The 13,995-nt window shown below is 37.7% G+C and overlaps 1 protein-coding gene across 4 annotated transcripts in view; it reads left to right on the top strand.

The window, feature by feature from the left end:
- ITCH (itchy E3 ubiquitin protein ligase) overlaps positions 1-13,995 on the top strand; it is a 142,936-nt gene that overhangs the window by 38,755 nt on the left and 90,186 nt on the right. For 2 of the 4 annotated variants that reach the window (XM_045443679.1, XM_045443682.1), the window contains one exon: positions 6,148-6,238. In XM_045443679.1, coding sequence (XP_045299635.1) covers positions 6,169-6,238 — 70 coding nt within the window. In that variant the 5' untranslated portion in view covers positions 6,148-6,168. Of the gene's footprint in view, positions 1-6,126; positions 6,239-13,995 lie in introns of those variants that run through there. The other 2 variants (XM_045443680.1, XM_045443683.1) reach the window with 1 other exon arrangement.

Genomic DNA, 13,995 nt, shown 5'->3' with positions numbered 1-13,995 from the left:
TACATCACTATTAAATTACCATTGACTGTGTTCCCTGTGCTGTACCTTTCATCCCCATGACTTATTCATTCCATATCTGGAAGTCTCCCACTTCTCTTCGCCCATTTTACCTCTTTACCCCTCCCTTTTGGCAATCACCAGTTTGTTCTCTGTATATATTGGTCTGTTACACTTTGTTCATTTGTTTTGTGTTTTAGATTACGTATAAGTGAAATCATATGGTATTTGTCTTTGTCTGATTTATTTCGCTTAGCATAATACCCTGTAGGACCATCCATGCTGTTACAAATGACAAGGTCTTATTATTATTATTTTTTTTTATGGCTAATACTCCATTGTATTTTTATATACCACATCTTTATCCATTCATCTACCGGTGGGCATTTAGGTTGTTTCCATATTTTATCTGTTGTAAATGCTGCAATAAACATAAGGGTGCATATATATTTTCAAGTTAATATTCTCAGTTTTCTTGGGGAAATACTCAGTGGTGGAATTACTGGATCATATGGTATTTCTATTTTTAATATTTTGAGGAACCTCCATACTGTCTTCCACAGTGGCTGCACCAATTTATATTCTCATTAACAATGCACAAGTGTTCCCTTTTCTCCACATCCTTGCCAATACTTGTTATTTCTTGGCTTTTTAAAAAGTGTTTATTTTGAGAGAGAGGGAAAGCATATGCGTATAGGAAAGGGGCAGAGAGGGAGAAAGAGAATCCCAAGCAGGCTCACGCTGTCAGTGCAGAGCCTAATGTGGGGCTTGATCCTAGGAACTGTGAGCTCAAGACCTGAGCTGATATGAAGAATCTGGATGCTCAACGGCTGAGCCACCTAGGCACCCCACTTGTCTTTTTGATATTAGGTATTTTGACAGTTGAAATTGTAGACTTAAAAAAAAAACAATAAAAAACTTCCAGTGTATTCCTTGCACTGATTAACAAGGTGGATAAAGTGCCTACTTTTGTGGACTTTAGAGTCAATAAACAAATCAGAAAATTTTCAGTGATGTCATAGAAAGTAATAGGATGGTTAACTTCAGATTGGATAAGTCTGGACAGATCTCTGAGGAGGTGATATTTAACTGAGGTCTGACTACAAGAACATGTTAGCTATTTAAAGATACAGAAAAAAACATTCTTAGCAGAGGGAACAGTTAGTACAAAAGCTGTAGGGCTAGGATGAAATAGTGTATTTGAGAAATAGAAAGCAAGCTAGATTTGCAGTGGGTGAAGGGAAGAATGATAAGAGGTAAAGTCAGAGAGTTAGCGTGGGTAGTATGGACTTGGGGCATCTATAAACCAGGGTAAGGAGTTTGGATTCTATTTTAACTGAGATAGGAGGTTATTAAGTATTTAAGCAGAGTAGAGTATGATCTAATTTTTATTTTTCAAAGAGGACTCCAGTTGCTGTGTGGAGGATGATGGGAGGGAGAAGGAGCCAGTAGCAAGTACAGAAGCAGGGAGACCAGTTTAATGACTTCTAGTAATTTGTTGTCAGGGAAGGGATGGATGTTTGTAGCTTAGACTAGGATGGTTAAGAAGAGAAGGAGTAATGTGGCTATATAGTAGGGTATGTTTTACAGGTAGAATCATTAGAACTTGTTGAGGGATAGATCATGCCCATATGTTTGGCTTGAGCAACTGGGTGGATGGTGGTGCTGTTGAGGCCAAGATGAGTGTGTCCAGGTATAGAGAGTTTTAATTTAGTCATTTTAACTGTGTAGGTAGGCAGTTGTAAGTAATGGTCAAGATGAAAAGTGTGGAGCTCAGGAGAAAACATGGGACTGGAAGTATAGGTTATCTATTATATCTAGTCTCTCTTGCCTGTTTTTTATTTTGTTTATTTATGTATTTATTTAGAGAGCACATATGAGCAGGGGAGGGAGGGAGAGAGGGAGAGAGAGAGAGAGAGAGAGAGAGAGACATTATCCCAAGCAGCTCCACACTGTTAGCGCAGAGCCTGATGCAGGGCTCAAACCCATGAACTGTGAGATCATGACCTGAGCCAAAACCAAGAGTCAGATGCTCAACCAGCCAAGCCACCCAGGTGCCCCTCTTGCCTGTTTTTTAACTTGTACAAATCATCAATGATAAATGTTTTCTTTTAAAAACCTCAAACAATACATATAAAACCAAAGTTCCCCATGACCACCTTCTTTACTATATATATTCCTCTCCTCCACAAAGTTAACCACTGTGACCAGTGTCAGATGTGTACTTTTTCCTGCATTTATTTATATGTATCTATAGGAATAGATAGTTTACTTTTGTTTGCAAAAATGACATCATAATGTATATATTTTATAACTTAAATGTTCTTGGAATCATTTCATTTTGGTCATTAGTAAGTTACTTGTTTTAATGTCTGCATTGTATTCTGTTCTATGCTATGAATGTTACTTATTTAACTGGTTACCAATTGATACTTATGTGGTTTCTTTAGTTTTTCTTTTTTTACTATTATACGTAACGGTAATTTTTTATTCTTCTTAAGAGTTTAAAGTATTTAGAGATATATAAAAGTAATATGTGTAAGTACATGCATTATTACAATTACCAGCATGTTTTTGCAGAGCAACTCATTCTACCACAGTGATTATCTGTAATTATCTGGAGAGAATCACTGTTCCTAAAAATGTGTTTAATCTGTACTTTCATTAGTCTTTTCTATATGAAGTTAATTTGAATTTTAAAATATATTTTATTTCTGTAGAGATCTTAAATTTATTTACTTTGTAACTTTGTAATTAATGCTAATTTAGAATAAATAATGTACACTATACTATTAAAAAGGTTATTTTTCCAGCAATAAATTGTTGATATAGATCAGCAGCTAGAATAGTACTTTATCATGCATAATAAGATCTGCACGGGATATTAGACTTCGCTTGCTGTCTCTTGATTTACTTGTCTTGATGTCATAGTACTGTTGCATACAGTCTTTTGGGTGTTGAGGAGAAGGTAATAACTATACAGAATGTGGTAATGATGTCTTTGGAAGGCCCTTTGTATAACAAGCACTTTGAACCAGAATATCCTGTACAAAACAGTGTTAAGGCTTTTGTGTTATAATTCATTTCTTTTATATTTTGGGTGACTACTAATGACATTATTTATGGTGTATGCCTTCCCTGTTTAAAATAAAAGGTCTCTTTTAATAAATTGTAGGTTATAAAACATCTGAAGTGGGCAATTTGAATAAAGAAGATGAAGGGGGAAAAATGCACACACTGACGCACACACTCACTCACCCGCACACATACACATACCAGGCCACAGAGAATGAGCTAGTTTCTATAGTGAAGACTAAAATTTTAGCTTTGAACGTTTTCATAAGTCAAGGAATAAAACATTAGATTTTGTAGAGTTGGTCTCAGTGGGAATTATTGTTCCATTTCATTTTGGCAGATTTGAGAAGATACCAGAATTGTTTGATACTAAATTAAAAAAATTCCATGAGCAGGGGAGAGGGGCAGAGGGAGAGAGAGAAAATCCCAAGCAGGCTCCATGCTCAATGTGGAGCCCGACGTGGGGCTTGACCCCACAACCCTGGGATCGTGACTTGAGCCGAAATCAAGAGTTGGATGCTCAACTGAGTGAGCCACTCAGGTGCCCCTGATATTTAAAAATTTTAATGGAAGTCTAAAATTGTATGAAAATTTAAGACCATAGGTACAGTATCAAGATATTTTGTCTTACTGTATATTATGGTTCTTACATAGTACTTGGTAAATAAGTGCTAAGTAAATTTCATTTCACTTTAATCTTTACCTTGACCCAGTTGAAATATTTCTAATATTGTTATCCAGTCCCCAAAAGCCTAAGAACAGATCTTTATTGTAAAGATATTTAAACACTATTAATGATAAAGAACATTTACAGAGCATTTTTTAAATATACATAATCATCTTTGCAACAACTCTGTGAGGTAGACGTGGTGTTATACTCATTTTTCTGATAGAAAACTGGGACCTAGAGAGGTTATATAACTTAAGTAGTATCATATAAGTGTCATAGACAGGAATTGAGCCCAAATGTTCTGACTTTGTTATAACATCTTTGTTATATTAATCATGCTGTTTCCACATGGGGTTACCTTTTCCATGATTGGAGACTGAAGAAGATATGTTGAGACTTAATCATTTAGTGTAGTTCGAAGTCTTTGTTGTTGTTGTTGTTGTTAAATTTATTTTGAGAGAGAAGACTGTGAGCAGGGGTGGGGCAGAGAGTGAAAGAGGGAGAGAGAGGATCCCAAGCAGGCTCATCGCTGTCAGCACAGAGCCCAGTGCAGGGCTCAGACTCATGGAATTGAGATCATGACCTGAGCCGAAATTAAGAGGTGGACTGCTCACCCGACTAAGCCACCCAGGTGCCCCTCAAAAGCCATTTTTTAATTCATTTCATCAAACAGATATTTAAGTGTTTGCTATGTGTCAGGCACTATTTTTGGGCTTCTGGCTTTCATCAGTGAACAAAACAAAGATCTCTGCTCACATGGAGTTTATATTCTAGCCTAGAGATTCAAAACAATAAATATGGGGCGCCTGGGTGGCTCAGTCGGTTGAATGTTCAACTTCGGCTCAGGTCATGATCTTGTGGTTTGTGAGTTTGAACCCCACGTCGAGCTCTGTGCTGACAGCTCAGAACTTGGAGCCTGCTTTGGATTCTGTGTCTCCCTCTCTCTCTGCCCCTCCCATGCTCATGCTCATGCTCTGTCTCTCAATAATAAATAAATGTTAAAAAAAAATCCACTTGGATATGAAAAAAAACAATAAACATAATTACCAAGTGAATTACTTAGTATGTCAGAAGGTGATATATTCTGTAGAAGAAAAAAAAATGACCAGGGAATTGGAGCAGACTGTAATATTGTCAAGAGAACAAGTAAAACGAAATTCCTAGTGCTAGAATGTGCTAGCATATTTGATGTATAACAGGGAGGTAGGTACTTGAGTAGATTAGGAGAATAGAAGGAGATAAGATCAGGAAGTTGGGAGCATGCATCTTATATAGTCTTTTAAGGTCATGGTATGGATCTAAGCTTTTACCCCGAGTAAAATGGAAAGCTTTTGCAGGATTTTGAACACTTTAAAAGTCATCCTGATTGTGTTTAGAATAGGCACTGAAGCCAGACACAGCTAGAAACAGGGAGACCTAATCCAGGGGGAAAAAAAGGTGGCTCTGAACAGATTGATGGTAGAGGTGGTGAGAAATGGTTGGATTCTGGACATATTTTGCAAATGGAGACAACAGAATTTGCTGGCAGATAGGAAGGAAAATAAAAAAAGAAAGGCAGGATGACTTCAAGGTTTTTAGCCTGAGCGTCTGAAAGGATGGAGTTGTTACCAACTGAGATAATTTACAGGGAAAATCAGGAGTTCAGTTTGATTTGTTAAGTTTGGGGGGTTTTTCACATACCCCCAAGTAAAGTTGTTCAGAGTTTAGGAATGAAGTCTGGGATAGAAATATAAAGTTGGGACTCATTGGTATATAGATGACATTTAAAGTCACAACACTGAATGATATCTTTGAGGAAATGTGTACAGAGAGGTAAGAGGGAACTGAACCCTAGGATATTCCCAACATTAAGAGGGGAGAAAACAGAAGAGATTGTCAAAGGAGCCTAAGAACAATCAGTGGGGTAGGACTTAAACCTAGAGAATGTTCCTTGGGAGCCCAAGGAAAGAAAGTAAACCATGGAAGATAGAATGATTAGCCATGTAATTTTGCTGACAGGTTAGGCAGGATGAATACTAGAATTGAAAATTTAGGGGCGCCTGGGTGGCGCAGTCGGTTAAGCGTCCGACTTCAGCCAGGTCACGATCTCGCGGTCCGTGAGTTCGAGCCCCGCGTCAGGCTCTGGCCTGATGGCTCAAGCCTGGAGCCTGTTTCCGATTCTGTGTCTCCCTCTCTCTCTGCCCCTCCCCCGTTCATGCTTTGTCTCTCTCTGTCCCAAAAATAAATAAACGTTGAAAAAAAAATTTAAAAAAAAAAAAAAAAAAAAGAAAATTTAATTTAGCAATATGAAGGCCACTGTTATTGTGCAGTCTTCAGTGAGATATGAAAATGGCCTGGTTAGCACCATACATATTTTTTTTAATGGGACTTTTTGATGTTTACAGTGTGTCCTTTGCCATGTTCAGGTTTGCCGTCCTGTTGGTGGTATGTCTGGCAGTGGATCGCAGCTTGGTTCAATGGGTAGCCTGACCATGAAATCACAGCTTCAGATCACTGGTAAGTCTTAAACAGATCTACTAGTATACTTTTTTTTTCTTCCTAAGATAAAAAATATAATCCTTTTTTTTTCTTTTTTTTTTTTTTTTTGAGGGAGGGAGAGAGAGAGAGGGCGCAAGTGAGTAAAGGGCAGAGAGTGAGAATCCCATAAGGGGCGGGGAGAGAGAGAGAGAAGGAGGTAGGGAGAGAGAGAGAGAAGCGGGACTCACCCAAAGTGGGGCTTGAGCTCCTCTTACACGGGGCTTGTACTCACCTGAAGTGGAGCTCTAGCTTACCTGATGTGGACTTGAACTCCCAAACTGTGAGATCGTGACCTGAGCCCAAGTCAGATGCTTCGCTACTGAGCCACCCAAGCACCCCAAAAAATAATCTTAAGAGAAGAAAATCTTCAGTGGCTATTATATATCAGGTGCTATTTGAATTAATATTTGCCTAATGAATGAATGAACAGATGGTTAGATATATAAAAATTACATTTTTATTTCAGGATATTCTTGAGTATTCTGTAGGGTTTTTTTCCCCTCTCCCATTAAACATTGGTGTCTGGGGCAGTTGCTATTGTTTTTTGTTTTGTATTACATTAACAGCCTTGAGGGATAATTCACATACAGTTTACCCATTAAGAGGTCAATGATTGTTAGTATATTCGCAGTGTTGTACAGTTACCAACACTGTCAGTTTTAGAAAACCTCTACCCATTAGTAGAAGACTTTCCATGTCCCCCAGCCACCATCAACCCTGGGCAATCACTAATCTACTTCCTGTCTATAGGTTTTTCTATTCTGGATATCTCATATAAATGGGATCCTAAAATGTGTATGGCTTTTTGTTTCTGACTTTTTCTACTTGGCATGTTTTCAAGGTTCATTCTTATTGTAGCATGCATTAGTATTTCATTTTATTGCCAAATAATATTGCAGGCATGAACATGCCACATTTTCTTTATCCTTTTATCAGTTGATGTATGTTTGAGTTGTTTCTACTTTTGGCTATTATGAATAATGCTATGAACATTTGTGTACAAGTTTTTGTAAAGATATGTGTTTTCACTTCTCTTGAGTACCTACCTAGGAGTGGAGTCACTGGTCATATATATGTTTCACTTTGTGAGGAATTCCAAATTGCTTTTCATTTTTTAAATTTTTTTATTTTTCATTTTTTTAAATGTTTATTTTTGAGAGAGAGAGGGAGAGGGAGATGGTGAGCAGGGTAGGGGCAGAGAGAGAGGGAGATGGAGAACTCCAAGCAGGTTCTGCACTGCCAGTACAGAGCCTGATACGAGTTTGAACTCACAAACCACAAATTATGACCTGAGCCTAAGTCAAGAGTCAGATGATTAACCGACTAAGCCCCCCATGCGCCTCTCCAAATTGTTTTTCAAAGCATTCACACTATTTGTATTCCCATCAGCCATGTAGGAGGGTTCCAATTTCTCCACATCCTTGACAGTGCGTGTTGTCTTTTTGATTATAGACATCCTAGTGGGTGTGAAGTGGTATGTCATTGTGGGTTTGATTTACATTTCTCTGGTGGTTAATGATGTTGAACATCTTTTCATGTACTAAATGGCCATTTGTATATCTTTTTTGGAGAAATGTCTATTTAAATCCTTTGGTTGCTATTATTACTTAACTACTATCTCTGTCTTTCTTTCTCTCTCTAACCATATGAACCAAGTATATCACTTTCAGATTGATATTCCTAATGTTCTAATACGCCACTTATGTTACATTCCTGCTCAAAAATCTTTAATGCTTCTGTTTGGCTATAGTTTGGAATTTCGTTAGCCGGGGCTGAGAGCTTTCACAGTCTGGCTCCATATGGTCTTTTTGTAGATATTTATACATGAACTATTTGGTGAGTCACTGGATTTTCTTCAGATATGCATGTGTCTGTATCACACAGTGAAACCTCAGTCTCTAACCTTTTAATGGCATTTATTTCTTCTAGAACAATTATCATCCTCTGTATGGTATTTTAGCTTTTATTACACCTATCTCACATCCACCTCTAGATGATGACTATTAGGCTACAAACCATGTCCTTATTATTATCTTCCTCAAAACCTAAAAATGATTGAATTATGTTTTAAACACTTTCATAATGTGACAGCATCTTAGAATTTATTTTTGGAAATTCCTTCACTATAATCTCTTTCCTTAGCAATGTCTGATTCTCAATGAAAGATACTGATATTTCTTTGTTAAGCAAGATTCTGATTATTTTCCTCTGCCCCCCATCCTGAAGCTAGCCTGAGTAGCTGATTTAAATTGAGCCAGCTTCTTAGGACTTTTTCTGGGCTGCTTAACATTAAACCTTTGATTGGAGTAATCTTTTTTTTTTTTTTTAATTTTTTTTTTTTTTTAACGTTTATTTATTTTTGAGACACAGAGAGAGAGCATGAACAGGGGAGGGGCAGAGAGAGAGGGAGACACAGAACTGGAAGCAGGCTCCAGGCTCTGAGCCATCAGCCCAGAGCCTGACGCGGGGCTCGAACTCACGGACTGTGAGATCGTGACCTGGCTGAAGTCGGACGCTTAACCGACTGAGCCACCCAGGCGCCCCTGATTGGAGTAATCTTTAAAAAAATCTTTACTTTTTCAGGTTATATAAGTAATACACATGTTTTTATTTTTAAAAACTTAGTAAAATAGGGGTGCCTGGGTGGCTCAATCAGTTAAGTGTCTGACTCTTCATCTCAGCTCAGGTCTTGGTCTCAGGGCTGTGAGTTCAAGCCCCACACTGGGCTCTGTGCTGGGCATGGAGCCTACTTACAAAAACAAACAATAACCAAAAAAAAACTTTAAAAAAACCTCAGTAAAAGAATGAAGTGAAGGGTCCTATTTATCATCTCAATCCTGAGAGATGATACTGTTATTCCTTTAGGTTTAGGTTTATATTCCTTTATACTTTTTTCTGTGCATAAACCATTTATCTTGTTTGCTACCATCATTATTCTCACAGTAAGAAAAATATTTGATAAATGTCTAAATGCATCTCAAGACATAATTTTTGCCATGTTTAAGTTTTTAATCTTGGTTCTAAAAATTCTGAGACTGCACAAATACAAGGCAAAAAGCAATTTAATAAAAACAAATACCATGAATAATGGATAAAAGTTATATATTTAGCAAATATATTATTATATATGAGACAAATGGAAAGCATAAGGTTATAAAGAGTAAAGTGCCAAGTTGAGTAGAATCAAATGCCTTTCATAATTCATTGTTTACTTATATGCTTTTGATGCTAGAAACCTCAGAACTAAGCTTTTTGCACAATTTCCTTTAATGACATTGTATTTTTTATTCTATGTTAATGGATCAGTTATAGTATTGGTTGCTTTTATTATTTTTTTTTGTAAGCTGCCTCAACATCTTTCTAGATAGAATCAAGATGGGCATAAAAATTGAAGTGTAAAAAATAAATGCCAGTGTATATGGTAACGGCAAAAAGAGATAACAACTTTGGTCAGGAAAGCAAGATCAGTGTTTGACCAGAGCTTCTGTGAAAGGAAGTGGTGCTTGAAGCATTATTACCATTTAAATATACGAAATTATTTAAAAAATATATAGGGAAGTAGAAAGGATCCTTTTAGGAGAGAATACGAGCAGAACACTTGAAGCAGAGAAACGAACAAGGCTTTGCTAAAACCCCTGCGGGCCACTGCTGGAGAGTTGGAACCTTGAGAACTTAATGGGAGTGGGTCATCTCCTTCAGGTGTGTGTCAGGGCTACAAAAATATCATTGCTGGCAGACATGGAAAGAAATCAGGGCTTTTAACAAAGAACAGTCAATTTTACTTTTTAGAAAGTTAGTATGAAAGACCAATAGGAGAATTGAGTGTCAAAAGTTAAAAAATCCTACTCTGTGGTTCTACTCAAATTTCTTGTCTTTAAAAAAATTTTAAATTAGTAAGTTAATTTTGAGAGAGAGTGGGGGAGGAGCAGAGAGAGAGAGAGAGAGAGAGAGAGAGAGAGAGAGAGAACGAACCCCAAGCAGGGTCCGTGCTGTCAGCGCAGAGCCCAACATGGGGCTTCATCTCCTGAACTATGAGATCATGACCTGAGCCAAAATCAAGAGTTGGACGCTTAACCCACTGAGCCACCCAGGCACCTCTTGTCTTTTGTTTAAGTTTTTTTAGTATTTATTTATTTTGGAGCGAGACAGAGAGTAAGTGGGGGAGGAGCAGAAAGAGGGAGACACAGACTCTGAAGCAGGCTCCAGGCTCTGAGCTGTCAGCACAGAGCCCAACGTGGGGCTCAAACTCACAAACTAGATCGTGACCTGAACCAAAGTCAGACACTTAACCGACTGAGCCACCCAGGAGCCCCTACCCCTTGTCTTTTTTTGTTTGTTTGTTTTTTTAATCCAGTTATTCCAGCAGCATTTCCTGAAAAGACTGTTTTTTGTCCATTGAATTTTCTTGGTTCCTTTGTCAAATATTAGTTGACCTTATATGTTTGGATTTATTTCTGGGCTCTCAATTCTGTTCCATTGATCTATTTGTCAGTTTTTATGTCAGTACAATACTGTTTTGATTACTATAGCTTTATAGGATAGCTTGAAATCAGGAAGTACAATGCCTCCTGCATTGATTTCTTTGGATATTCAGGGTCTTGTGGTTGCATATAAATTTTAGGAGTGTTTTTCCTACTTTAATCAAAAATGCCAGTGGAATCTTGATAGGTAGTGCATTGAACATGCAGATGGCTTCTTACCCTCTTGTTATTTTCTTACCTCTTTCATATTTATTTGTTTGTTTGTTTATTTACCATTTTTTAAGTAGGCTCCACAACCATCATGGGGCTTGAACCCATGACCCTGAGATCCAGAGTCTCATTCTCTATCACCTGAGCCAGCCAGGTGCCCCTATTTTCTTGCCTCCTTCTATCTTACATACAGAGACAGACATACATTCCTGTTAATTATTCATTTACAGTATATATTGGCTAATTGATTTCCTTACCCAATTAAGTGAGGGCAAATAGAAAATTTATTTCAGAGAAATGGTACCTTTTGTAAGCTGTAGCAAAAAAGAAGTTTAAAAAAATAATTCATAGTGCTGTTTGTTGATAATTGGATTGTTTAGAGAACTTGGATGTGCGTTTTAATTTCACTGAATCCTTTTTTTTTGTTTTAATTTAACTTAATTTACTTTTTTTTTATTTTAGAGAGAGAGTGAGCAGGAAAGGGGCAGAGGGAGAGAGAATCTTAAGCAGGCACCATGCTCGGTGTAAAGCCTTTTGAGGAGCTCAGTTCCACTACCCTGGGATCATGACCTGAGCCAAAATCAAGACTCAACCAGTGGAGCTACCCAGGTGCCCTTCACTGAGTTCTTTATAAGAGTATCAAAGGAGGGATGCCTGGGTGGCTCTATCAGTTAAGTGAATGGCTCTTGATTTTGGCTCAGGTCATGATCTCACAGTTCATGAGTTCGAGCCCTGCATTAGTCTCTGTGCTGACAGTGCCAAGCCTGCTTGGGATTCTCTCTCCCTTCTCTCTGCCCCTCCCCTGCTTGCACTCTTTCTCTCAAAATAAATAAATAAAGTTAAAAAAAAAAAGTATCGAAGGAAAGGCAATGTCACCTTTCCTTTTCAGCATTTACATAAAATAAAAAAGTATACTGCTGGTGTATTAGTTATATTTTCTTTCTTTCTTTCTTTCTTTCTTTCTTTCTTTCTTTCTTTCTTTCTTTCTTTCTTTCTTTCTATATAATATCACGTTAGCTAACACACAGTGTATATACAGTGTGCTCTTGGTTTTGGGGGTAGATTCCCATGATTCATCACTTACATACAACACCCAGTGCTCATCCCAATAAGCGCTCTTCTCATTGCCCATCACCCATTTCCCTTCTCCTGTGCCCACCCATCAACCCTTAGTTTGTTCTGTGTATTTAAGAGTCTTTTATGGTTTGCTCCCTCTTTGTTTGAAACTATATTTTCCCCTTCTGTTAAGCTTCTCAAGTTCCACATATGAGTGAAAACATATTCTCTCTTTGATTGACTTATTTCACTTAGTATAATACTCTCCAGTTCCATCCACATTGTTGCAAAATGGCAGGATTTCATTCTTTCTCATTGCCAAGTAGTGTTCCATTGTATATATAAACCACATCTTTATCCATTCATCAGTTGATGGACATTTGGGCTCTTTCCATAATTTGGCTACTGTCCAAAGCGCTGCTATAAACATTGGGGTACATGTGCCCCTTCAAATCAGCACTCCTTTATCCTTTGGATAAATTCCTAGTAGTGCTACTGCTGGGTCATAGGGTAGTTCTATTTTTAGTTTTTTGAGGAACCTCCATACTGTCTTCCAGAGTGGCTGCACCAGTTTGCATTCCCACCAGCAGTGCAAAAGGGTTCCTCTTTCTCTGCATCCTCGCCAACATCTGTTGTTTCCTGAGTTGTTAATTTTAGCCACTCTGACTGGTGTGAGGTAGTATCTCATTGTGGGTTTTCATTTATATTTCCCTGATGATGAGCGATGTTGAGCGTTTTTTCATGTGTCTTTTGGCCATCTGGATGTTTTCTTTGGAAAAGTGTCTATAGAAGTGTCTAATTTCTTCACTGGATTATTTGTTTTTGGGTGTTGAGTTTGGTAAGTTCTTTATAGATTTTGGAGACTAACCCTTTATCTGATATGTCATTTGCAGATATCTTCTCCCATTTCATTGGTTGCCTTTTAATTTTGTTGATTGTTTCTTTTGCAGTGCAGAAGCCTTTTTTCTTGATAAGGTCCCAATAGTTCATTTTTGCTTTTATTTCCCTTGCCTTCGGAGACATGCCAAGCAAGAAATTGCTGCTGCTGAAGTCAAAGAGGTTGTTGCCTGTTTTCTCCACTAGGGTTTTGATGGGTTTCCTGTCTCACATGTAGGTCTTTCATCCATTTTGAGTTTATTTTTGTGTATGGTGTAAGAAAGTGGTCCAGTTTCATTCTTCTGCATGTTGCTGTCCAGTTCTCCCAGCACCACTTGCTAAAGAGACTGTCTTTTTTCCATTGGATACTCTTTCCTGCTTTGTCAGATATTAGTTGGCCATACATTTGTGGGTCCAATTCTGGGTTCTCTATTCTATTCCGTTGGTCTATGTGTTTGTTTTTGTGCCAATACCATACTGTCTTGATTACAGCCTTGTAGTAGAGGCTGACGTTTGGGATTGTGATGCCTTCCGCTTTGGTTTTCTTTTTCAATGTAACTTTGATTATTTGGGATCTTTTGTGGTTCTATACACATTTTAGGATTGTTTGTTGTAGCTTTGAGAAGAATGCCGATACAATTTTGATTGGGATTGCATTGAATGTATAGATTGCTTTGGGTAGTATTGACATTTTAACAATATTTGTCCTTCCAATCCATGAGCATGGAATGTTTTTCCATTTCTTTGTGTCTTCTTCAATTTCCTTCATAAATTTTCTATAGTTTTTGGCGTACATATCTTTTACATCTTTGGTTAGGTTTAATTCAAGGTATGGTTCTTGGCGTAATTGTAAATGGGATTGATTTCTTGATTTCTCTTTCTGTTGTTTCATTATTGGTGTATAGAAATGCAACTGATTTCTATACATTTATTTTGTATCCTGCGACTTACCTGAATTCATGTATCAGTTCTAGCAGCTTTTTGGTGGAGTCTTTTGGGTTTTCCATGTAGAGTATCATGTCATCTGCAAAAAGTGAAAGTTTGACTTATTCTTTGCCAGTTTTCGATGCATGCCTTTTATTTCGTTTTGTTGTCTGATTGCTGAGGCTGGGA

The sequence above is a fragment of the Leopardus geoffroyi genome, chromosome A3 (assembly GCF_018350155.1).
Source record: "Leopardus geoffroyi isolate Oge1 chromosome A3, O.geoffroyi_Oge1_pat1.0, whole genome shotgun sequence".
NCBI lineage: Eukaryota > Metazoa > Chordata > Mammalia > Carnivora > Felidae > Leopardus > Leopardus geoffroyi.
Note: the sequence above shows the minus strand (reverse complement) of the source record. Positions and strands in the feature narration are given on the sequence as shown.